General features: G+C 41.3%; 1 protein-coding gene across 1 annotated transcript; it reads left to right on the top strand.

Annotated features, from left to right (window-relative positions):
• Positions 1-1,634: 1,634 nt before the first annotated feature.
• On the top strand, positions 1,635-26,033 carry MRPS5 (mitochondrial ribosomal protein S5). The gene is made up of 12 exons (XM_010959010.2): positions 1,635-1,834; positions 5,016-5,096; positions 7,744-7,881; positions 12,005-12,130; positions 13,517-13,750; positions 15,506-15,540; positions 16,701-16,791; positions 18,547-18,593; positions 19,049-19,106; positions 19,412-19,474; positions 23,096-23,232; positions 25,653-26,033. Exons 1-12 carry the CDS (start codon positions 1,777-1,779, stop codon positions 25,875-25,877), a joined length of 1,293 nt encoding a protein of 430 aa, XP_010957312.2. The 5' UTR covers positions 1,635-1,776; the 3' UTR covers positions 25,878-26,033.
• Positions 26,034-26,962: the final 929 nt, after the last annotated feature.

The following is a 26,962-nucleotide window of genomic DNA, read 5'->3' on the forward strand; positions in this document are numbered from 1 at the left end:
ATTAAAAAAAATATTGCTGTACTACAAGATACGCAAATGGTTAAATCCATGAATGCGGAACCACGAATCGGAGGGCTGACTATGGGACTTGAGCACCCACGGATTCTGGTATCTGCAGCAGGTCCTGGAACAAATGCCCTGTAGATTCTGAGGAAATGACTGTATAAGATGTTACCATTCGGAAAAACTGCATGAAGGGTGCGTGGGACCTCTCTGTGCTATTTTTGCAGCTTCCTATGAATCTATATTTATTTCAAAATAAAAAGTTAGAAAAAACAAACAAACCAGAACCTAGATGCTTGACCATGGGCCAGAAAGTTCCCTTCTGACCTGAGCTTCCATCATGAACTGGCTGCTGTCTGACCCACCAAGCCATAAAGCTGGGCACACAGCAGCACTCCTTCATCAAATGGACCCGGTATATATGAAGTTGGGCTCAAGCAGATCCTGAAGACACAAGTGATTTCCTCATGACTGTGGCCTCTACTCTTGCAACATTACCTTCCTTCTTCAACTCCCACCTACAGCTTCACTTTAAGTTCCCTATGACTAGTTGCCTGGAGAAGGAAACTCTTGGGTTCTGCATGGTATGCACGCACCACCTGAAAAGGGACAGTTGTAGAATATCCTACTTTGGGAAGGCTCTGAGGGGCAGTGGTAAGGGAAACCCTCTCAGTGGGCAGAACTTTGAGCAGTGCAGCTGGTCATTCATTTTGTCTGATCAGAAGTACAGATCTATACTTTTTCACGGGCTGAGGCTAGTGGATTGGCTGGAGGATCAGGTACTTGAAAGGAACATGATTAGAAAATTCAAGGAGGTCTGGGGATGAGGTGTGTGGACAGACTTCTCTAATTTGGCACAGAATGTTAAGATAATTACGTCCCTTATCAATGTGTGCCAAAGGGTGACCTCCACAGAGGACGGTTTTAATGAGGTGGACAGAACAACTATCCTGTGGATGTCAGTGGGCCTCCCTCCCCAGCCAAATGGACTCATGAACAAAGCATCATGGATGAAGCTTCTGTTTGGGCTCAACAACATGACTTCCACTCATCAGGGCCAATGTGGCTACAGCCACTGCTAAGTGCCCAATATGCTAACAGCAGAGACCAACCCTGAGGCCCCAAAACGTCACTACTCCCTGAGAATCAGTCAGCTCTCTGGTTGCAGACTGATTACACCAGGCCAGTTCTCTCATGGAAGGAGCAGCACCTTGCTCTCCCTGGAGCAGACTTTCTGGATATGGAGTTGTCTTCACTGCCCTCAAACCTTCTGCCAAAACTGCCACCCAGAGCTTTACTGGAGTTGGGTACGCACAGCTTCTTCATTCTCCTGTCTGCCTTATTCCCTACTTCGACCTTCACTTAGACCCTCTCCGGACTTGTCTGTACCTCATCCTTCTGGTTGGGACGAGTCCGCAGCAGCAGTTCGGCCCAGAGAACGGAGGCTGTCACCGATCCGCTCTCACACGCCCAGAAGACCTGGCGGGTCCCGCGGCGACTCTGGAGAGAACCCGGGGAGCTAGCCACGCCCACAATAGCCCAAGCCCCGCCCCTGGGTCCTAACGCGAGGACCCCCGCGGGGCTGTCCGCGGCTGCGCCGGGCTCATCCCACCCTGTTGCCCGTCCGGACAGTCCCTCACCCCGGCCTGCGCAGCTGCACGGCTCCCTTGTCCTCGGGAATTCAGCCGCCGACTGAGGCCGGCCTTGGACGAGGAGCAGCTGCGGCAGGCGGTGGGAAGGCTGCCCGGACGGAGGCGCTCCTGGGGCTCCACCATGGCGGCGGCGCTGCGCGCCGCGGGATTCCTCCCAGAGCTGTATGGCGCGTCGGCGGGTGAGATCCGGGACTCTGGGAGCAGGGGCTCTGAGCGGGGCGAGAGCCGAGGGCTCGCCCGGGGGCTGCAGACGCCTCGGCGGTCAGAAGCGAGAAGCCGCGGTCCTTGGCCCCTCACGCTCGGCTCCGGTCTTGCTTGGACCCGCTGTGTGACCTTGCGTGCGTCAGCGCCCTCTCTGGGTCTCAGGGCCGATGTCTGTAAAGTGCAGGTGGACTGGACGTGGTCCCAGGCCCCCTCCAGTTCGCCAGACGGCCCGTGCGTGCTCGGCTAAGAGGGGCAGGGAAGTGGCAAGCAAGCATCGCCTTCCCCGCGGGCGCAACCCGCAGGCTCATTAGGTGATGTTGATACGGGGTTCGAGGTAGATGACAGCCAGCGAAGCTCGAAAAGGCAAAAAAGCTGTCCTCCAGCTTGAGTCCAATAAGATTAGTGTCAGTTATTTTAGATTCCGGGCTGATCAGTGCCTTTTATTTGAAAGAAGGATGTTTGGAATGTCAGAAATTTTGATGTTATTGCCCTCCCCCACCCCTTGTTTGCAGCCCGAGGAGGGGCAATATGCTTGCTATCTTCCAGCACAATGTTTACCTCTAGGAACCACTTCATGATCGTTTTGATCGTCTCTATTCGCTGTTTTATTGTAAACCCACAATCTAGAATTCGTATTTCTGAAGTACAAAGATCTACAAAAATCGAAAAACAATTTTTTTTGTAACTCATTTTGTTGGGAAACTTGACTTGAAATCATTGTCAGAAAATCTGACCTGAACATTGTTTACTTTTGTTCTGTTGTGATCACCTTCTTTTTCAAAGCCCCATTGAAAGGGCAGCTATTATTTGTAGCTTTCTTTCATGACCTCTTATTTGTGCTAGGGACTATCTTAAACTCTTTCTGCATTTTTCCTTACTTCATCTTCACAATGCCTTTATGAGATAGATGCCTTTATTAGTCCCATTTTACAGCTGAGGGAATTAAGGTGCACAACATTAAGGCTGAGAAACTTGTTCAAAGTTAGATTGGGAGGATGTCTGGTTTTTGCACCCACACCACCTAGCTCCAGAGCCTGTTTCTTTTTTCTTTTTCTAGTTTATAAACTTTTTTTTTTTTGGTAGCAGCTTTATTGGGATGTAATTTACATGCCATACAATTCATCTTCTTAAAGTGTACAATTCAGTGGCTTTTAGTGTACTTCCAGAGCTGTGCAACCATCACCACAATCAATTTTAGAATATCTTCATCACCCCCAAAAGAAACCTTGTACGCTTTAGCTATCATCCCCTCAGATCCCCGTTGCTTCCATCCCTGGACAACCACTAATCTACTTTTTATCTCTGTAGGTTCCATGTTCTGGATATTTCATATAAATGGAATCATGTAATATGTGATCTTTTGTGACTGGCTTTTTTCACTTAGCATAATGTTTTCCAGATTCGTCCATGTTGTAGCATGTATCAGTATTTAATTCCCTTTTATGGCTGAATAATAGTCTGTTACATGTATATACCACATTTTGTTTATCCATCAGTTGATGAGCATCTGAGTTGTTTCTATCTTTTGGCTAATGTCTAATGTTGCTATAAATATTTGTGTGCAGCGTTTTGCTTATATATATTTTTTCATTTCTTTTGTGTATACATGGAAGTGGGGTTGCTGGATCAAATGGGAACTCCGTGTTTCACTTTTTGAGAAACTGCTAAATCGTTTGCTAACGCGCCTTTTTGCATTCCCACCAGCTTGAGGATTCTTATTTCTCCACATCCTTGTCAACACTTGTTATTATCCATCTTTTTGATTATACTCATAACAGTGGATGTGAAGTGGTATCAATTTGTGGTTTTATATGCATTTCCCTGATAGCTAATGAATGTCTCTTTTAATGTTTATTGGCCATTTCTACATGTTCTTTAGAGAAATGTCTATTCCCTGCTTTACCCATTTTTAAATTGGCTTGTCTTTTTATTAGTGAATCATAAGAGTTCTTTATACATTCTGGATACAACCCTTGTCAGATAAATGCTTTGCAGAAGTTTTCTTCCAATGTGTTGTTTTTTCGCTTTGTTGATAGTGTCCTTTGAAACACAAAAGTTTTAAATTTGGATGAAGTCTGATTTATCTGATTTTTGTTGTTGTTGTTGGGTTTTTTTGCTTATGCTTTTAGTGTCATATCCAAGAAACCGTTGTCAAATCCCAGGTCAGGATTGTTTGCCCTTATGTTCTGAAGATTTTATAGTCTTTACTGTTTAGGCCTTTGAACCATTTTGAGTTAATTTGTCTGTATAGTATAAGTAGGGCTCCAACTTCGTTCTTTTACACGTGGATACTCAGTTGTTCCAGCACCGTTTGTTGAAAAGATTATTCTTTCCCCAGTGATTTTTCTTGTCATCCTTTTCAAAAATCAATTGCTGGTGAATGCATTCAGAGCCTGTTCTGTAGCAGTGTCATGTGTGAAGTGGTACATGGGACTGTTACAACCTGGTGCTACAGGGTCTCCAGAGGAGAGAGGGGTGCAGAGTGCTAAGGGATCACTGTAGGAATCAGGGAGCCCTCACCAGGAGGTTATGTGTCAGGCAAACCAGGAGAACCTGTCAGAGACACACAAACGCATTCAAGAGCAGAGTGCGTTCAAGACTTGACTGCAAGTCTGCTGTGGCCGGGGGAGGTGGAGGGAGGGTGGTGGCGATGAGGCTGATGTGGAAGGTTGGGGCCAAATTGCAGCCCTGTACGCTGTGCTGAGGTGTTCTGACTTTGTTCTGCAGACAGTAGGGAGCCAAAGAATGTTGTATCAGGGCTGTGAGGTGACCAGACCTCTTGTAGAAAGGCCTTCCTGACAGCAGACGTGAATTAGAGGGAGAGAGACTGGAAGCAGCAAGACCTGTTAGGAGACTGTCACCATGTGGCTGAGGGACAGTGCCTGAACAAAGGGGCGCAGTGAGACTGGGAGAGTGTGCAGCTACAGATGAATCGATTTTTAAGGAGAATCCATAGGGCTTGGTAACTGGTCAGAGAGAGTGTGAAGGAGAAGATGTGATGCAACATCATCTACGTGGGCAAGCGGTCATGAACCCCAGAAATTACTCGTGTTCTTGTCTTGGTTCTTTTATTCTATAGATATTGCTATTCTTTAGGTGTTAAAAATGTTCCTTGTCATGTAGAAATGTATCTTAAAATTTTTTTTTAATTTACAGGTCATTTATGGTCCAGGCATCTTTACCTAAACACCTTTCCAACAGCTTCCATTTTGGCATGGAAGACTATTCCCAGCACTGGTGAGAGTTATTTATCTAACTTCCTTTCCTTATAAGATCCAATGTTAGAGAACTTTATGTAGTTTTTAAAAATGTAAATGAATAAAGTAAATTGTTTATAATAGAAATACATAAGGTCTAAGGGGTATTCTTCAAATTTTTAATAGTTATAGTTGTTATATTTCAAGACTTTAAAAAATAATAGCTGCGATTTATTGAGTAATTATTGCATGTCAGGTCAGTAGTATGTTATCTTGGTTAATCCTCCCCAGTTTTTATGAGGGAGTTATTGTTCCCATTTTACAGATGGTGAAGTGAGTCTGAGACACTAAGTGACTTGCTCCAGGTCACACAGCTGGTAATGGTGGGACTGGGTTCTGAGCTGTCTTGGATACTATGATGCCTTGCCGAAACACTGTCTTTGTAGAGGATCTTTGCTCCTACCTGACGCAGTGCAGAGCCCTCTCTTCAGTCACTCTCCAGAAAGAGAGGAAGCCAATGCTTGCTGAGTCCATGTTGTGCATTTGGCCAGTTAAATCCTGCCTTTTCCATGTGGTCTCTGCTTAGGGCAGAATTGAATTCTGTTTGTATCCTTGAGTTTCTGGGCCTCTCTGTGCTGGGCTTTACTTTTAGTCTTACTCTTTTCATCTTGTTAACCCTGCTGTCCGGATGCCTTCATACCTTGCTTGAGTGGTCCAGCAGAGGGGTCAGGTGGCCCTGGCTTTTCCCTGTACTCGTTCATTTGTCGTTTGGGTGATTTATTCGGTCATAAACTACTTACTCTGCCCTTTACTGTGAGCCAGGCAGTGTCCCCAGACTGAGCTGATGTGGGGCCTAGAGGCTTCCGGGAGGAAGGCCAGAGAGGAGCATTCTTGGCTGAGTGGATGCCCTGCAGAAGGCCCTGGGGGTCAGGGGAGCGTGCTGACTGGTGGAGTGACGGCACAGTTCTTGGCTCCTCCACTTTCTGCCTTTGGAACCATGAACAAATGACACCCCCTCAGACCCTCAGTTTCCTCATCTATAAAATGGGCATGGTAGTCCCTACTTTGAAGATAGCTGTTTTAAAATATTGTACTTCCAAAGAATATTAAAAGGTTTAGATCTTAAAACCAGTTCCTTTTCCTACACCTTTTCATCTTCCAGTGACGCTTTTTTTTTGCATTTTTATGGTTATATTTCTAAACATAGAGTGTATATTGTTCTCTCTGTTAACATTGTTACAATAATTGAAGATTTAACTCTTACACCTCCACGCCTGCTTTTTCTGAACACAGTAGTAAGCACAGTTTTGAGTAAAGCTGTAGGCTGTATTTTCATTATTAAGGTTCTGTATGTATTCTTCACATCTGAGCTAGGTAGCACAGTTGACCCTTGACCAGTACGAGTTTGAGCTGCCCGGGCCCACTTATACATGAATTTTTTTCAATAAATATGTGCTACAGTACTACCCCATTGAGGTTTTCAACTGCTGGAGGGCAGGGGGGTCAGTGCCCCTCACCCCTGCATTGTTTAAGGGTCAACTGTATTCTGTCATTGCATTTCCTTTCTCCTACAACAGTTTCTTTTTCCACATTAATAATTAATAAGCATTAATAATAATTGCTTGTTCTTTTAAAAAGAATGGCTTCGTTTTCTTTGTACCTATTGCCATATTTTTCTAAAGGCTACAACAGTTTGGTCAGAAACATAGCAGTGATTTTTCTAAACTCTCTGAAACGCATCTCTGATTAACCAGTTTGATTTAACAGAAGAGATTTCAATTAGAAGGAAGAAATTCTTTATGATAAAAACTATTAAACACTGATGTTAAACCTTCAAGGGCCGACTCTGTGTCTTTGAAGAAGTCCACCCAAGGGGGCTTCCTGGGCTTGGCCCTCTGTGGACTCCATAGCTATTCTACTGAGACGAAAACTTCATGGTCTGAAATTAATAAGGAGTCAAAGGATCAGAGTAAAATTGGTAACTGATCCTGGTGGATGATCATCTGTAACTGAACTTCAGAATGTGATTTAAGCAGAAGCGGCTGCCATCTCCTGTTTTAAAAAGCACAACACAGTTTAAGCAAACTCATTTGTAGTAACAGTACATTAAAAAAGATTATTTCTGGTCTCTTAAGTTGGTATCTTTCTACTTTTGGTAAGTGGACCTTTTTAGGCTAACTACTTTATTAGCTATGAGTAGTATTTTGGTCTTTTGCGAAAAAAAAAGAATTCTAAATCTGATGGTAGTGATTTTTACACTCTTGAAATGCATCAAAAATTGCAGTTCTTAGGTGCAAGAATAAATTCATGTGCATTTGATATTTGTTGAAGATTGAGGAGGTTACAAGGAAAGCTAAAATGTGTCCAGCTTATGCTTATGGGATTTGGAATGAGTATTGAAGACGTGAATTTATTTAAAATGAAAAACCAGTATTTTCTATTTACTTCTAATTGAGTAATTTACTAAATGAGCTAATAGGTCCAGAGAGACTTCACTGTGTCATCTGAGCCAGCCTACAAAAGTTCTGTTTTATTTTTTAAAGAAAGACTGTCCTCAAAATAGGATTCTTTAAAGTTCAGAATTTTAGTGACTTATTTTTATTAGTAACAGTTAATTATTTGATGCTGGCAGTGTTTCTCCACAGGCATGGAGCCTCTAACAAAAGTTTTATTCCATCTCCCTTCAGGCCATTTGCCATCTCCAGGAACCAGAAACAACTGTCATTTTACCAGCTTGACCCGTGTGTTACAGACCCAATGCTGCATTTCTTCTCCCAGTAACTTGATGGGCCAACAGTATAGATCCTACAGTTTCTTCACTAAATGTACGTAGACTGGTCACAAACTTCCCATTTCATGAAACAGGGAAATAGAAGGTGTATCTTAGTTTTTTTGCACCTTAATTTTTCTTCTTTTTCTTTTTCCTCCTTGAATGAATTAACACTTCAGAGATTAGTGTGTGATGTATAGGCCTATCTCATTTTATTGCACTTTGCTTTGTTGCATTTTGTGAATACTACATTTTTTTACAAATTTAAGGTTTGTGGCCACCATGTGCCAAGCAAAGCTATCTGCACCATTTTTTCCAACTGTGTTTGCTCACCTTGTGTCTCTGCCACATTTTGATAACTCTGGCAACATTTCAACCTTTCTCACTATTATCGTATTTGATACGATGATCTGTGATCAGTGATCTTTGGTGTTACCACTATGACTTACTGAAGGTTAGCATTTTTTAGTAATAAATTATTTTTTAATTAAGGTTTATGTACATTGTTTTTTAGACATAATGCTGTTGCACACTGAAGATTACCATATGGTGTAATTTTTTTAATTGAGTTATAGTCAGTTTACAATGTGTCAATTTCCAGTGTAGAGCACAATTTTTCAGTTATACATGAACATACTAAGCATAACTTTTGTATGTACTGGGGAACCAAAAAACTTTGTGTGACTCACTTTATTGTGATGTTCGCTCTGTTGCAGTGGTCTGGAACCAAACCTACAAAATCCCCGAGGTGTGCCTATCCTATTAAAATAAAAATGTTCCTTTGTGCACCTCCTAGAATCATCTCACATGCTATCAGTCGTATTTGTACTATATATACTTTCGGGAATGTTGGTTTAATTTAAACCCCTTATTTGGGGCACCTGAGGTCTAAAGAGTATTGAATTGTGGCCCAAATCCCTGCTGATTTAGATTCACACCAAGAATATACTTGACGTCTGTTTTCAGTTGCACTTTAGTTGAGGAGATAGGACTAATCAGGAAAAGTTAATTTTAAGTAGATGCTGTTTTGCTAACACTACTGCTACTTGAAATAGTATTTGCAAGAGTCCAATCTGAACTGAAATTTATAAAAAAATGGAGATTGAATCCACAATTCAGGATTAGGAAAATTAAGGGAAATTAGGATTATATATCATTCAAAAAGAAAAAGAATCACCTGTAATCCTATTACCCTGAAATCTTGGATTTGCCACTTTTTTTCACGCAGCAGTGTGCTATACATTTTCCCGTGTCAGTACACGGGCTTCTCTAGTGCAGCGTTATAACTGTGGAGTATTTCATTGTGTGGGTACAGATCACTTTAATCTGGAAGAATTGTAGTAACTAGATCATTTGTGCAGCAATGCAGAATGCAGAATGACCTGATGATGGAGGATTGCAAGCAATACAGGCTTACTTGTATCTGTAGATTTTGGTGCAAAGAGAAGAGAGGTGGGTGGAGTTGGAGCCATTACCCTCTTCCTCGGAGCCCCTAGTCCCAATGTGCTTTAGTGGGGGTATATCAAACTTACAGGCTTTTTAAAAAATAGTCTTTTCCCTGCCCTGAAAGGCCTTTTTTCTAACTCTTCTTTTTCTGGAGATGCCCCTTACCCACTGAGACCCTGGTCCCTCCACTGTTGTCCCACATCTTCCGCTGACTCTCCATTAGCCTGCGTTCTTCCTCAGTCATGGGACTCTGTACCCTTATGAGTTTATTGCTCCCAAGTCAAGGGGGGTGAACTCAGTTAAAACTAGCATAGGGCTAGTTTTTGCTATTTCACCAGGAAATAGTCTTTGATTTTCTAAATCTCCTCCAAGAAATTAAAAAAACGTAACTTTTCAAAACTTATTAAGACTTCCTAAGACTACTTAACATCATACTTGTAAATCTGTCCCTCTGCCATAGAGGGTCCACATTTAAATCCCTTTGATCCAAGTTAGCAAGCAGTGTTACTTAGCATGCTTTAGAGAGAGATCTCAGTGTATCAGATTGGGTGCAACAGTGGATTGTGTGTGTGTATTTGTGTGTAAACATGAACTTCATTTTACATAACTATGGTAATTAACAGGTATATGTATTAAACTACCTATGCCCTTCCAGAAAATGAAATAAAAGTTAAAATAATAGTAAATCTATTCTAAATAGCATGTTAGGTTAATTAGAATCTTAGATCACTATGTCCTGATGTTAAAGAGGTAAAACCTCTGTCAAAACAACTTAATTCAACTTACAGTCATTAAAAATTATGTTTATGAATAATATTTAAGAATGTAAGATAAGGCTTACAATGTAATATATTAAATAAAAAAGATACAAAATTATACATATATAATTCAATTTTTAAAACAAAATATAAATATACTTTTGTATGCATGCATGAATAAAGAAAAAGATAGAATGTACATTCTGATCTAACAGTGGTAGTGGGATTTTTTTTTAATATTCTTTATACTGTCTATATTTTCCAGATTAAAAAAAATTCTGTTATAATCTGGAAAAAAATTAAAACCACTTTTAATAGCAGAATGGCATTCAAAAATTGACATATGAATTGCTATCTTTAAATGTAGTTAGATTTTTTATTGTCCTCTTATAATGTATTAAAAATGAACTAAACTCTTTAGTCTTTTACATCTTTGTCTCAACATCACGTTCCTTTTAAAATTGAATTCCTTTTAGTCTTAATGAGTGATTCTCTTATTCTAAGTGAAGAAACACTGTAATTGATTGACTTCCTTATGCCCCCATTAAAAGTGCTTTCACTGTGAACTTTCAGGTTTTTGATGGCATTTATAGATTATAGACCATCATTTTTAAGCAGTTAAGAAAGACAATCAATCTTCAGTGAGAGTTTAGTTTGAGGTTGGTAGTTTTATTTTAAGCTTGTGATTCTTTTAAATGAGTCAGTGTCAATCTAAAGTTTGAGCTTAACCCTTTGCTCTGATCAGGGATACACAAAGCAGCATGTGATGGGGAAGGTTGCTTACTCTGCTGAGCTTCAGTTATAAAGATCAGCTCTAATAATATGTGGGTCTTCTGAAAAATAGGACACTATATAGATACAAAGCATTAAAAAATATGTAAAATCCAGAACATTTCCCCTTTCATGCTGTCTACCCAAAGGATCAAGGTAAGGCCTTTCAGGAAGCAAGCAGGTAGAATTTTCAAACCCTCAGGGCTCATAAGAGAAGGAGATTGAAGATACCCATTTGACTTCCAGAACATGTCTAGTATTCCAGGCATATAGACAGAGTTTTGACTAGTACAACATTTGTATGGCTCTGATTCTTTATTAAATAAATTGGTAATGGAACAGAATCTATGGTCATAAAATCAATTAGTGATACTGTGAAAGGCTGGAAGTCCTTGTGAGGACAATTTCAATCTAATAAAGGCTAAACTATAATAAAATCAATCAATCTAATAAATGTAGCTACACCAGTAAAATTCAGAAGTGTTCAAAAGTAAAGAATCTGAATAGTCCACAAGTATAAAGGGGAAAATACTGTTTGAAATGTATATTATAAAAAGATTTGGGGATCCTAGAAATTGATAGATAAATCAGCAGTGTCAGGGTTTATACATAAAATAAAAGACAACTGTGATTTAAGAAATAACATATATGCACTTGCAAGTATTAACTATCAGATCCCTCCATACTCATTCTTTCCCAAATATTGGTTAGACTTTATAATTAGAGTTGAAGGTGAATTTGGGCATCTCATTTTGAAGGATATACAGAGATGTTTAGGGAATTTGCAGAATAGAGCAAGCCATCTAAATTATTAAGATTTGTGGGTTCAAACTGAAGTGTTGATTCTTTGGGCTAAGAGATTGGTACTTAGGAAGACTAATTATTGATGATCTTAATAGTTATAACAGAGGCAAGAGGGCAGGAAAGAGACCTGTAACATAGCTGATAAAGTGGGAGACAAATCGACTGGGAAGTAACTGGGATTTAAATGCTAGTGTCTTTTGTGGGGGAAGTCCATAGTCCAGGAGAGGAGTAGAATCACCTTGTCTTGGGCAGTCATGTGATATGTGCCAAGAATGTTTTAATTTTGCTTTCATTGCCATAATGATGCAAGTGAACCTGGCTTCTTCTGGCATTTTTAATTCAACAGAGGACCATAGATCATTGCTTGAAATTTTTCTTTAAAAACCTATTTCATTACAGTGACAGCCGATGAGCTGTGGAAAGGTGCTTTAGCAGAGAGCGGAGCCGGAGCAAGAAAAGGAAGAGGCAAAAGAACTAAGAAGAAGAGAAGAAAGGATTTGAACAGGGGTCAGATCATCGGTGAAGGTAAACTTATTTATAAAAACAGCTAATGTGCTTTCTAAGATTTTTTTTCCTCCAAATTTTATAGATGTTTTATAAACTAGAAGCATCAAAACATTTCTCATGAAGAGCACTAGGATCTGGATTTTTAGAATCCAACCAAATGGCTTATTGCCCCATGATTCAGGGGAAGAAAAATCCCATAGAAAGGGATTCATTCATTAGTTATTCATTCAGTATCTGAAGTGCCCTTGTGGCATCTGCTGGAAAGTCCCTGCCCTCAAAGAACTTATGATTCAGTGGTAGGTAACGGAATAACTGGAGAATTGGCAAACTGAAAAATAGGATACAAAGCACTCATAAATAGATATAAAGCATTAAAAAGGGCCAAGTAGTAAACATTTTCAGCTTTGTGAGCCGCATGGTCTCTGTTACCACTATTGAACTGCTGTTGTAGCACAGGAACAGTCATAGACAGTACATAACCGAATGGCCACAGCCGTGTTCCAATAAAACTTTATTTACAAAAATAAATCATGGGCTGGATTAGACCATGGGCTTCACTTTGCTGACTCCTGGAACACATGATTGTTTATACTTGTCTTTTTTGAAGAATTAAAATAGTATAGTATATCTGAATCGACATTTCCTCAATTAGATGTTCTTCTCTGTGACTTACCTTGTATCTCATTTTTTAACATTTAAAAAAACTATAACAATCACGTATGTATACTTTGTCAGTTAAAAAAATTCAAAGACTACAGAGAAGCCTCAAGTCACCCTTGATGCCTTTGTGTTTCCTCCAATCCCAGTCGCCTCCCCTAAGGAAACCACTCATCTCATTTTGGTGTGTTCCCGTGTGACATTTTCTAATGCTTTTATATGCATAAATACCCTAAAAGGAATGTATACTTTCTTTAAAAAAAAATTAAATTATATGGTGCATATTGTCTTTAATTTGCTTCTTTCACTTAATAATAGGTCTTGGGAATTGTTCCATATAAGACCCTGTAGAGCTACCTCATTCTTTGAGTTTAGTGCAGAATCTTTCATAGGTTGGCTGTGCCATAGTTCATTTAACTCTTCCACTATTGCTGGACGTTTAGATTGTTTCCATTTTTTTCCTTTATAAATAACACTTTAGTGAACACCCTTGTCCAAGCACACAGATGCCTCACACCTGTATGGAAATGGGTTTCTAGGCAATACTGTGAAGTGGAATTACTAGGTGTTAGGGTGGGTACGTGTGAAATTCTAATAGACAATGCCAAGTTGCCTGTAAAGTGATTATGTTAGTTTAAGCTCCCACCAGTGATACCATTATCTGTATACCCATTGCCCGGCATTTTAATACTCAAGAAATGAATGCTTTTAAAAAAGTCTTATTTATGTATGTTTTTAAATCTTCAGGGCGTCGTGGCTTCCTATGGCCTGGTCTGAATGTCCCTCTTATGAAAGATGGAACTGTGCAGACCATTACCCAAAGAAGCAAGGAAGAGCAGGAGAAGGTAGAGCAGGAGATGATCCAGCAGAGAGAAGAATGGGACCGGAAGAGGAAGATGAAGGTTAAACGGGAGCGAGGATGGAGTGGAAACTCATGGGGAGGCATCAGTCTTGGCCCCCCTGACCCTGGTCCCAGTGGAGGTAACAGAATCCTCATTTTGCTTACCATTGTGACAGAGAGGGTATCCCTATTTCTGGGATTCTTTAGTATGATTTTATTTACTTGTCTGTTTAGATTGCCTTTTTCCAAAAAAGGATTTGAGCATCATTAAAGTAACTTCACATTATTACCCACCTTTTATGGAATACTAGAAGCCTGTAACAAAGAAGTACTCCACAAACAGGATGCAAAGCACCATGTTCAGGCGTCTTTGTTGTGTGACTTCTCAGAGTCTTTAAACACGGTGGTGTGCATTTTGGATCTCTACAAGTCACCTGTAGGATGCAGTTTCCCAAACACAACTGGCCGTGGGATACCTGTGGAACAGCATGGCTTGGGAGTGCTATTTTAATAACAGAAGATAAACCAGGTAGTTGTCAGTAAGCCTCATGAAAGTACACGTGAAATAAAAATTGATAATATTTGTCAGACCAAGTTAGAAAACAGAGCCATCCCCCCACTTCTTGAGAATGTAAAGAAGTAAAAATCACATGAAACATTCACTCTCATCAGTGACTAGGAGACGATGAGATAGACAAGAGTTTGGCAGCTTTCTTAAGTTTGGCTTAAAGAGGAGAGGGGAGGTTGAGACAGAGACACTCAAGCCAGCATGCTTAAGACTGAGCAGAATGCGTCAGTTGGGAAAATGAAGACACAAGAGGGAGAGAAAAAAAACACATAAACTTAAGTCCCAAGTAAGGGCCCAGATCCAGAGAGTAGATAATTGGATGAACTTGTGACAGAAGAAAGGTCGGGGGCAGAGTCGGGTGAGCCTATCCGGTGGGTAGTGGAAGTGTGTGTGGGGCAGGGGTGTGTTGCTGTCTTTCTGGAAACTTCAGTTAGTTATCTGTGAGCAGGAGATGAGGGCACTGGTGAGAGTGGCCGCCAGAATATGTTGATGAAAAGGTGGGGATCTGCGACTGGCTCACAGTTACCCAGTGGAATGGAATAACTGGGTAGAGCTGATCATTGTTGAAGCTGACGGCTAATGGTACATAAGCTCTCACTTTGCTGTTCTATTTTTGTCTATGCTAGTTAATTTTCTATAGTGAAACGTTAATAAAAGTAAGAGAACACAGTGTTTGAAATGTCTGCTGTGGTGAGTGGAGAGAGACCTAACTGAAAAGGACATAAAAGGCCATCAGGCAGCAGAGCGGACTTGACTGAGTTGGAGACCATGAGATTTTAGTGGCCCAAGTGTGGCGTACTATGCTCTGACTCTCTCCAGCAGTTCAGGTGTGGCCAGACAGCTGCACTGATTCTGTCCTGGATAGTGTGGTGGAGACGGGAAAAGGGGAGGGAGCTGAGGACATTCGCAAGACCTAGTGGCAGTGTTGGATTGTGGTGTCTCAACTGAATGGGAGAAGCTGGAAAACCAGAGCGGGTGATAGGGAAGGGGAACAGTGGTCAAGAGTCTGGAGATGCTGCGGAGCTCCAAGAACCATCACCTTTGAGTCACTGAGCGAGAGCTGGAGGGGTAGGAGGATGCAGTCAGGAAGATGGTGGCCAAGTGTGTGAATTTAGTGGTGGAACGGTTTCTGGTGATGATGGAGGACCAGGGCGTGGCCTTGGGAGTGGCACCAAAAGATCTGAGATTCTTACTTAAAAGTCGTTTCCTGTCTGACTTAAAAATTAAAAAAATGAAGTTGTTGATGGTGCCTGTGTTTAAAAAATGCTTTCATAAACTAATTGTATGGACACATTCATCTGTATACCTGTTTCTTTTCTCCCTGCAGAAACATATGATGATTTTGATACCAGGATACTTGAGGTAGGCATGCTGAATTAAATACCCAGTTAAACCTTTGGAGAAATTGGGGTGGGTGGAGTGGGGACAGGGCAAGAGGATCAGTGAGGAAAAGCCTATGGCGCGTGACTTTTTTCTGAGCTGCAGAGCTGATTTGGGTAAGGAAACAATGAAATTTTGATTATTTGATATTGGCTCTTATGAGTGCTTCAGTTTGAAGGGACCACCAAGTGAGGTCTCATGACAAGGCAACTTCAGGTATTGCTGATAACAGAATCGGCAGATTTCCTAAAATGGTCAGCTTCCCTTTGAGCTAGTGCTGCATTCTTAGTGTTAAATGCCATATGGAATCATCATTTATTGAGTTTGTGACTGAATGTGTATATTGTTTCTTTAATATCAATTGCATTACCGAGTTTAAAATATGCTTACAAGTATTTTATGTCTTTGAGTCTCAGTTTATACCCTTTGGAAGTTAATCCCTTTGAAGAATTCTTATCTGTGTGGGTGATTTCCTATAAGATTAGCCACAGGAGTCGGCTCCCTTTTCTTTAACCTCATTTTCTGGTTAAGGGGCTGCCATGTAAGTAGTTTTGTTAAGAGTTTCATAGTTCTTGGTAAATTTATAAATACACACACACACTCACATACACACAAACAAAGCAGGTTTTCTTGTAGTTCATAAGCAGGTATTTTCCAGATTTTCTATTCTCAGTTGAGCCTAAACCTTAGCCTAGAGATCCAGCCCTGCTATTTCTGTACACTGCATTTTATCATTTCTAAGATGCACATTTTTTCATAAACATGTCTGATATTGAAGTGTCTTATAATTAATTAGTTATAAACTATGTCAAAGTCTTTTTTTTCCAGTTTAATCAGCAACTTTTTTTTCTTTCTTGTGGTACAGTCATTAAAACAGGGTGCATTGAGTTCACAGTTACCTCGCTCAAACTTTCTAACAACCCTGTGACGTAAGAAGAGAATGTCTTATTTCCTTTTTACTCATGAAGGAACAATCCAGTTAGAGTTTTCCTTTGGAGACAGTTTGCTGTTCACGCTTGTGGAATCAGAGGATAATTTGCCTGTTTACTACCTGTGCCTGTGTCTGTGTGAGGAGGTCATTCCGGTTCCCTCCTTCAGAATTTTCTTAAGGTGTGATATTTATGAAACATTTTGTCTTTTAGGTGAGAAGTGTCTTCAACATGACAGCAAAAGAGGGAAGGAAGAAGTCAGTCCGTGTCCTGGTCGCTGTGGGGAATGGCAGGGGAGTTGCAGGTGAGTGGGGGGCGATGATGTGTGAGGGGCTGGTGGTGGAGGTGGAGGACACGCAGCGCCTGGGCTCAGCTGTGGAGTCCGTGGTACTCAGACTTTTTCTACTGATGAAATCTTTTAGTGGTTTGGGCTCACAGACCCTGTGGTAAAACCCCGTAATCCCTTAGAGGGAAAAGAAAGATCTTCCTACATCCACCTTTTCCTGTGAGGACAGTGGCTCTTTTAAAAGGCTCAAGACACTATTGTATTATGTGTAATAGAGAAAGATTAGGGGAGAAAAAAACCACTAAATGTTCAACAATAGGGGCATAGTCACAAAAGGAGAATTGCCATACATTGTAATATCTGTAGCCGTTAGAGAATGATGGAAAATTACTTACAAAATAATGGTAAGTCAAACAAGCAAACAAACAAACAAACAAACAAAAAGCCCTTATAAAAGAAATAATTCCAATGTTTTTTAAAAAAAGGTATGATTATATGCAAAGAAAAGACTGGAAGGGTTGGAAGGATATACACTGAAAAGGTTAAAAATGTTTAAGTAGTATGTTTGCCAGTCATTTAAATTTCCTTCTTTACACTTTTCTGTGAAGTTTCCATAGTGATCTGTTTTTGAAATGAATACATGAATGTGGAAGGGAAAGAAAACTGGAAAACTGCTTATTTAAATCCTTACTGACACTTTATAAACAACTAATATATATAGTTGTATGTTGCCAAAGGAAACTACTCTTTTGTGGAGGGGGCAGGTAATTAGGCTTATTTGTTATTTATCCATTTATTTTAATGGAGGTCCTGGGGATTGAACCCAGGACCTTGTGCATGCTAAGCACACACTCTGCCCCTGAGCTATACCCTCCCCCACAAAGGAAGCTACTCTTAACAGTTACTTTTGTATCTTTCCAGAAATTCTGTGTTCATATATATGACAATATATATATTTTTTTAATTATACAAAAGGATCATATTATATACATAATTTTATATCTTGCTTTTCTTGCTTAGTATTATAGCCAGAGGTTTATATACTAGTGAAAACAAATTCCCCCTCATTTTTTTGTATTGATTAGGTTGTGTTCCATTGTATGGATAAATATAATTGTTGTAACTTTTTCACTATTGCTGAAATTTATGTTTTTCCCACATTTTTACTACTTACAAAAACAGTGAGCTGCTTGTACGTGCCATTTGCTGTAGTTTTACAAGTGTATCAATGGCAGAATTTTCATTTCCATTAACTTGTGATAAATCTCATTTCACAGGGTTAAGCATTTACAAGCTCACGAATCACTGTTTTTACTTCCTGGTTAATTTAAATCTGAGTTAAATTTGAAAGTTTGAGTGAAATCATGGTTTTACTCTATAGCAATGTATGTTTTTCCCCAACCTTTCTGGTTATTTTAAATCTATTTTCAGAAAAAAAAACCTTTAAAACTGTTCACCTTATTAATTTGGTGTGGTTATTATTTTTTATTATTGAGTACATTTAGTTTTATCTAGAAATTTATAAAAGATAATGTTATGTATCTAACCTTGGATTTCATATGTATGTTCAAATGTAATGTTTCCAAAGTGCCCCAACACAGAAAAGCAAATCTCGGTCATACTTTGTCATTCGTTCTTGATAGCAGTTTTTCTGTGGGCAGAAGAAAGATGAATTGCTGTGAAATGTTGTAGGAGCTGAAACTTGAAATGTGATGAAAGACATTTTGTGCCGAATTTATGCCTGCTTTCGTATTTTTGCTTTTTCTTTTAAAGGTTTTGCCATTGGGAAAGCCACTGAACGGATAGACGCTTTCAGAAAAGTATGTACATTTTGCCTTTGTTAACAGTAAAATATCAGTAAGTTGTGCTAGACACCATGGGAACCACAAAAAATAAGAATATGAACCATCTGAGGCTTGTTGTCAAAGGTTACTTATCTCATAAAAAGCAGGTTTAGAAGTACCTGTCTTCTCTTGGATCATTTCTATTGGACTTGTGATTGCTTACCAAAATTATGAGACAGTGGGCAAAGTTTGAACATTGACAGAATGTTAAAAGATACTAAGGAATGATTGTTATTACTAATTTTGGGTGTAATTATGCTTCTGGATTTTTAAAAAATTAAATTCTCAGCTGTTAGAAGTATATACTGAAATTTTTGTGTAAATTTGAAATTTTCCATAATAAAACATTTTATAAAAGATTTTTTTAATCCCTGAGAAAATGTAAATTCTAACGATCAATTTAAGAAAAATGCTTTCCTGCTTTCTTTCAGGCAAAAAACAGAGCAGTTCAGTATTTGCATTACATAGAGCGATATGAAGACCATACAAGTGAGTGTTAATTTTTTCATTTAAAATTTGCAGGGTTGTGCTTGTTTCACTATGTGTGGCAGTTTACCTCTATAGGTGTTTTTGTGTTTCTCTGCTTGTTACTACATTCTTACATGTAAATATATAAAATGTGGAAACAAACTTTCTCTCCTGAGAAGGTTAGTAATGAGTGAAGTCGGGGTTTGTTACTTATCCTTGGCCAACTTGTGGTGGCTGCTTAGGGCAGTCTTAGTTGCTTTGTGATATCTGCAGGGACATTAAGGCTGCATCCTTAATCTTCTTATGTTTATGTTTTTACCCTCCAGTATACCATGATATTTCTTTAAGATTTAAAAGGACTCATATCAAGATGAAGAAACAACCCAGAGGTAACTAAAAAATTTCTTCTAATTTTTGTTGAAGATAAAGCAGAGAAAGTTTCATCCTGTCCTCTATTTTTGCTCACCTTTACCTGAACTCATTTTGAAAACACCAAAATGGAAAGGCCTAAGTTAGATTTAAGAAGACTGAGGCTTTCAGGGAAATAAAAAGTAGTCAACCTACCCAGGCTGCCATGAGCACAGACACGTTCCAGGGGTAATCGTAGGTGGGAAGAGCACGTTATGAACAGGAAACGCAACTGAGTGCGTCGTTCGGTTTGTAGTGGGAACGTTAGTTACCCCTAGAGAATTCATTACTGCTGCTAGGTGGTTCTTTTCTTATAGCTGATTCAGTTCTGCTTATTTGTTGTCATCATGGAGTATTTATTGAACGTCTTCTGTGAACCTGGTGCCACCCTCAGCTCTGAGGGTCCAGAGATAGGCCTTCGTCTTGTCTTGTGGGAGAGCAGGCAGGTGGGAGGAGTTCAGGGAGGGAGCTGAGCCGTGGGCCCAGTGGACTCGAGGTATAGAATTCCTGAACATTGTGATTTGTGTCTCACCTGTGGTTCTGTAGTAAAAATGATTTCATCTAACTCTAGGTAGACTTTAAAAGTCTGAATCAGAAGAGAAAACATTACACAGAATTTAAACTTTCCATGTCGAAGCTTCTCACACAACTTTGCTAGAGCTAGGACAAGAAAATTAATTAAGAAAAAAAAAAATCAAATATAGTACAGTCATATTAGTGCACCAGAACTTGCCTTCCGCTTTAATGTCACAGTTAATCATTCACATGCCAGATGAAAACTGTTTATCATTAGGAAAAGTGTTGGGTTGAACATTCATTCAGGTTTAGACCTGTTGCTGTCCCACGTGGTAGCTACAGCCAGTGAAGCTATTGAGCTTTGAAATGTGGCTTCTGAGAGCCACTGTAAGTGTCAGATCCACGCCACATCTCAAAGATGTAGTGCAAAAAAAAAAAAAAAAAAGAATAAGGAATATCTCACTAATACTACTGTATTGATTACATGTTGAAATGATGAAGTTTTGAACATACTAGGTTAATAAAATATACTACTCAAGTTAATTTTACCTCTTTTTAAAAAAACTTTAGAAATGCATCTCTGAGAAAATTTAATGGGTTGCATTTATAGCTTGTGTCATGTTTTTATTGGATGTGTTACTTTAGACACATTATTTTTGTCTGAATGATTTTTGAAAGGCGGCTACAATTCTAATTTCATGGCAGAAGTTACCTTTTTTATCTTCCCCATCCTCTAACCAAGGCTATATTTTTCAGGTTTTAGCTCATTACTAGCGCTTTGGGGTTGAGTCTTCTGATTCTGAAGCTACAATAAACAGTATGAGACATTGTAGACATCACTGTTTCTGTGAGGAGCTGTTAATAGGTGTTACATCGAAAGGGGTGCCAAGTGGGAAAACTGGGTTAAGGGAAGTAAAAAAGATGTTTGTGTGTCTTTGTGAACGCCACAGGCTTTAATACACACTGCAATGTGAATCTTCCAGAGGGCGGTAGAGAATGCAGCGTTCCCAAGGATATTTAACCACAGCACATGTCTACTTGCCTGCAGGACTGTATTTAATTCCTCACACAGCACAGCAAAGCATTTCGTAAATAATACACACACACATTTAGTAATTTAACTTTTATTATAACAAGCATTTTTTTTTGACACAGTCCTTGCCTGGAAGTCGTCACAGTTCAGTCAAATAATGACCGCAGGACTGTGACCACTAGTGTATGGATTTTTGTGTATGTGCAAAACAGTAGCTGCCATTCACGGAGCATCTCGTGTAGTCCTGTGCTGTGCAGTGTGCACACGTTCCCTCAGGTTCTCACCGCCAGCTCGGATAAGTAGGTGTTGCAGAGAGGAGAGGATCTTGCTCAGGGTCACCCAGAGAGCAGTGGCAGTGGAGTCTGTGTCCCAGGCCCTTCCAAGTCTGCTGTGTACCCCTTGCGTGTGCACCTCTCTCCAGTGTGTGCACCTGTAAACGTGTATGCATGCACGCATTTGTTCACACATGGACCCACGTTCTGTGTGTGTGGAAGAACAAACCACCTCGTTATTACCTGTCTCTTGCTGCTGTCAGAGTCCCCAGTTCTCATAAGATCTGCCTTAGTTACAGAGTCCACAATTAATTGGCTCTTTCAAGTAGAGGGGACAGTTCCAGGTGACAGCACTTTATCTAGATATGTACTTGTATCCAAATATGGTTTTTCCACGCATATATTAAATTACCTTGAAAAATCAGAAGCCAGGAAATATTTAGCTTCTATAGATGTGTCACCTTAAAGCAGGGGGGTGTGTACTGAGTTTCCCGCCTGGCTTATCGAAATGTTGGAGTCTAAACTTGGGGCTTTTCCTCTGCATCACTCCCACCTGCATTTGCCAGGGGCTGAGCTAGGCCCTGGGGACACAGCAGTAAGCAGACAACGTCCTGCTTCCTGGAGCCCACGTTCTACGGAGGGCAAACATCGGATAAGCAGGTTCTGCTAAGTGTCTGAAAGCAGCAGGCAGGATGCTGGGTTGCAGGGGAGGCCAGGGGAGTGAGGAAGGGGGCCACCTTCAGTAGTGTGCTCAAAGGTCTCTTTGAGGAGGACGTATTTGAGTCAGACCTTGAAGGTAAGATGGGGTCATGCAGGGAGAGCAGGCTGAGGGGAACACCAAGTGCAAAGTCCTTGTGGCGGGAAAGCCAGCACGAGGAGGGTGGTGTCTCTGGATGGGTCTGCGAGGTGTCAGGTCGTGGAAGGCTTTGTAGGCCATGGAGTTCTTTATTACTGTCGACCCCTGAACAACACAGGTTTGAATTGTGTGGGTCCACTTATACTCAGATTTTTTTTTTTCAGTAAATCCTACTACAGTGCTGTACAGTGTGGTTGGTTGAATCCACATATGCAGATCCTTGGAAATAGGGAAACTGAGGTTAGGGAGGACCGACTATAAGTTATACTCATGTTTTCCTCTCTGCAGAGGGTCAGTGCCTCTAACCTCTGCATTGTTCAAGGGTCAACTGCACTTAATTATCTTAATTCGGGGAACAGTGGAAGTGAGTGGTTTCTGTTTTTAAGGCTCTTCCTGCAGAAGGGATTACGGGTAGACATGAGGGCGAGTGGCTGGAGGGAAACCACCTGAGATTTAGAGGCCAGCAAGAGGGTGAAGAGGACGGGCTGGAAGCTAGGAGAAAATCCAAGACAGAGTGTATTACCAAAGCCAAAAGAGTTTTTCCAGAAGGAGGAAGTGAATGTCTGCTCGGTGCAACTGAGCAGTCAAGGAGGGAGAGGACAGATGTGTCCCTCGATCCTTAGTTAACACGGGTGTGGGGCACCAAGAATCTTCAGGCATCTTGGTTAATCTTAACAACCCTGCTTTTTTGCCCATACGTTCAAGAAAATTAAATATATTATTTCTTTAATCCTTACAACATCTCATTTAAATAAGCATCAGCATGGAAGTACGTTGTGAAGGGTCACCCAGCTGGGAAGTGGTGAAGCCATAACGTGAATCATGGGGTCTCCCATACCCAGAGCCAGAAAAGGTGCGAAGCCAGCAGGTGACGCCGCCTGCATTGCAGGTGAAGAGCAGGTGTTTAAAGTTTTTCCCTTTCTAGGCTACGGCCTCCACTGCCACCGGGCCATCATCACCATGTGCCGGCTCATTGGCATCAAAGACATGTACGCCAAGGTCTCTGGCTCCATCAACATGCTCAACCTTACCCGAGGCCTCTTCCACGGGCTCTCCCGCCAGGTAACTCTTCCCTGGGCTCTGAAACAGAAGGACTAGTCTGTATTTCAGTTGTGTGCTTTGAGACCACCACGCCCCGGGCCGGCCTGGAGTTGCTCTCAGGCCGCCTGAGCGCGGGGCATTCTTTGTTGTCTGTGGCTGCATCAGGTTAGTTAATCCAACTGAGGAGTTAGTTCACGAGAATTAACTTTCAAAAAAATACTCCATGGGTGATTTGAAGTTTCAAAATTAAGTATTTTTAAAAGCCAGTAATTACAGTCTGTTCTATTATAAAAAGAACACCTGCTTATTCTAAAGCTACAACAGCATAAAAATGTAAAGTGAAAAGAGAAGGTCTATTTCCTAATTTCATCCTTCCAGTTGAAACTGGGGTGAAGCCCCTAGGGCACCTCCCCTCCAGAGCAGTCTTAAGTCATAGTTTTCGCATCACCTGCACAGGTAGTTCAGAGGGACACCTGAGTTAGTGGGAACTATGAACATTAATATCCCAGGTTCTTTCTTGGGAGCTCTGGGTTGCCGCCCACTTGCCCACTCCGGCTGGGCTAAGCTCACCTTCACTCCAGCGGCAGGGAGGAAGGGCTGTGAGTGCATGGGCCGCCCCCTCCTGGGCTGCCCTCCTACCAGCTCAGCGGGGATGGCCTGTCCCTTGAAGGGACGGTGAACCTTAGAGCTGGATGGGCAGGAAGACAACCAGATTCAAGAGACATTCATTGACCTCCACTTGCTGAGGACTTTGACAGGCTCCTTGACAGAATGCAGTGGCTGTTTCTGAGTAAAGTGATCCATGAATAATTGTAGCTCTCACTGTTTAAAATAGGAAAATTAGTTGAAAATAAAGCTTTGCTTAAAAGATTTTTTTTTGAACAGCTTTATGTGCGTGTGCGTGTGTGTGTGTGTGTGTGTGTGTGTGTGTGTGTCTGTCTGACTGTGTTAGTACTATCTAAAATATCCTTCAAGGGGAGGGTATAGCTCAAGTGGTAGAGCGCATGCTTAGCGTGCGTGAGGTCCTGGCTTCAATCCCCAGCACCTCCTCTAAAAATAAATAAACCTAATTACCTCCCCACCACCAAAATAAAATAATTGAATAATACAATAATAAATAAAATATCCTTCAAAAGCACTTCTAATTTTAAACTTATTGTTAGAGGTTTAATTGCTGTAACAGATATTTGTTTTAGATAGGTCATATGTGATATTTTTGTTTGATGTTAGTATTTTGAATCTTCTGCTATAGTGACCATGTATCATCTCTTCTAAAATGCTATCAGCTATAAAAAGTTGCATTGTGCCACTCAAAAAGAAAAAATTAAAAATGCCAGCAGTATAAGCAATGTGCCATCAATTATAAGACACTCTAGTTTAAATTATTTTATTTTATATTTTTTTAATGAATCAGCTCTTCTGTCTTCTAATTTCAAACATGAATAGAATTAGAGAGACTAGTACAAGGTGGACATAAGGTCTGGAAACATGAGATTGAATATAATCTCATATTTTAGGTATGTCAATGTAGTATCAATACAGCAGCTACTGAATTCATGTGCCTGTTTCCAGACTTCTGTGGCTCCCTTCTATAACGAAGCCCCATGGTTCTCTTACCCAGTGTCAACAGTTAGCAGATCCCAGCCAGTTTTGCTTCTCTCTACCACCCCACCCAACCCCAGTCATTTTGAACCAAATCTGAGACATCAATTTATTTCACCCATGAATATTTTAGTATGTTTCTCTAAAAGATAAGGATGAAAAGGTATCTGACAGTACTACTGTCACACCTAAAAAATTAACAGTAACTCAGGATCGAACGTCTAGTCAGTGTTCATAGAAGTGTATCCATTTGTCAGATTAAAAAAAAAGTTTTTACACAATTGGTTTGAATCAGATTGCAAAAAAGATCAATACATTTTAAATCTTTGTTGTGTTTCTTAAGTCACTTTTCATCTGTATTTCCCCTCTTCTCTTTTTTCCTTGCATTTTTGTTGTTGTTGAAGAAACCAGGTTGTCTGTCCTGTGGTTTCCCCATCTAATGCTAAATGTCTGTGGGCCCTTAACACCTTCTCTCCCTGCATGTCCTGTATACTGGTAGCTAGAGCCGGGGCATGATGAAATTCAGGTTCAGGGTTTGGTTTTTTTCAGAGGAGGTACTGGGGGCTGAACCCAGGACCTCATGCATGTTAAGCATGCGCTCTACCAACGAGCTATACCTCCACCCCCCCAGGATCAGTTTTGAGCACCGCATGGCACATGATTAGGAGGGTTTCGAAGGCAAGAGACCAGAGGCCAAGGCCCTTCCTTCGTCCCCGCTGGAGGTGGGGAGTGGAGCCGATATGCTTCCTGCCCACACCATAGTCTAGCAGCAGGAAGTTCCTGCTCTTTCAATTACAGACGGAGCCCCAACCTGGTGTTCTCAATTTGGTCTTGCCCAGGAAACCCACCAACAGCTGGCTGATAAGAAGAGTCTCCACGTGGTAGAATTCCGGGAGGAGTGTGGCCCCCTGCCCATCGTGGTTGCGTCCCCCCACGGGGCCTTGAGAAAGGACCCGGAGCCAGAAGAGGATGTTCCAGACATCAAACTGGACTGGGAAGACGTGAAGGCTGCACAGGGGATGAAGCGCTCTGTGTGGTCAGGTTTAAAGAGAGCCGCCACCTAGGCCTCCCTCTGGCCCGCGCAGCCTGGCATCCGGTGCTGTCCGGCACCGAGGAGAGACTCAACCCCTCACACCTTGCAATGTCACTTTTTTTTTTTTTTAAGGAAAGGCCAATATTAAATTTCTTCACTTACTAACAATAAACAGTTAGAGATTTAATTTATTGAACACACCATATGTACAAGTCACCATAATACAAACTTTGCATACATACGTTAGCTCAAAACTATTTTAAATATTCATTTAAACTAGCAAAAACCAAATGAATTAGGGAGACAGGGTTTATAATCTGACCTAATCAAAAATAACATACAGCCAAGGCATGGAGGGAATCCTGCGGAGATACCCCCAAAAGGGTCAAGGATGCTTCACCTGTTAGCACCTGGGGCCAGAAAACAGCCTGCCTTAAGTGAGTAGGGTGAAGGGCAGGCAACCCTGCCTGAGCATCTGGCTTACAAGGACAGCTCCCCAGGTGTGCTGTCTCAGGGTGCATTCCTGTCATTGTTTACTCAAGGCAGGGCACAGGCCGAGATGGGAGGCCCCTGCCCTGCTTTCAGAAGTGAAGGTTCAGTGGAAATATGCTGTCTGTCTACCTGCACTTCCCCTGCTGGCCATCTCTTCCTGTCCTGGTGACAGGAATAAGTCATAGCAGGGGCCCTTGGAGCCAGTTCACTTCCTCCTCCCTCTGCCACTTTCTGCCTTGGGAGCTGCTTAGAGCCCCTGGTCCTCTGGCCTCACTAGATCCTGGTGCGGGGTGGGTGTGGCTGAGCATCTGCAGAGAAGCAACTGGTCAGGGCATCTGCCTGGGAGTTGGGGCTGGGGGAGATGCTTGCAGGCTTAGGGAGCAGAGGCTGGGGGTGCAGAGAGCAGGGCACTCGGGAGCAGGAGCCTGCTGGGTATGGGGACAGCTCCCAGGAAGCTGTGGCATCCAGCTGGGCAGGGTTTGGGCGGGTGGATGTTAACAGTGTCACCATCACCACCACCATCATTGTTGTCGCCATTATCTCTGACATCCATACAGCAGTGTATGAAGTTTGCTGGGTGATTTGTGCATGATCTCGGGGACGGCGCTGCCCCTCACTAGCTGC

This window comes from Camelus bactrianus, chromosome 28 (genome assembly GCF_048773025.1).
Source record: "Camelus bactrianus isolate YW-2024 breed Bactrian camel chromosome 28, ASM4877302v1, whole genome shotgun sequence".
NCBI lineage: Eukaryota > Metazoa > Chordata > Mammalia > Artiodactyla > Camelidae > Camelus > Camelus bactrianus.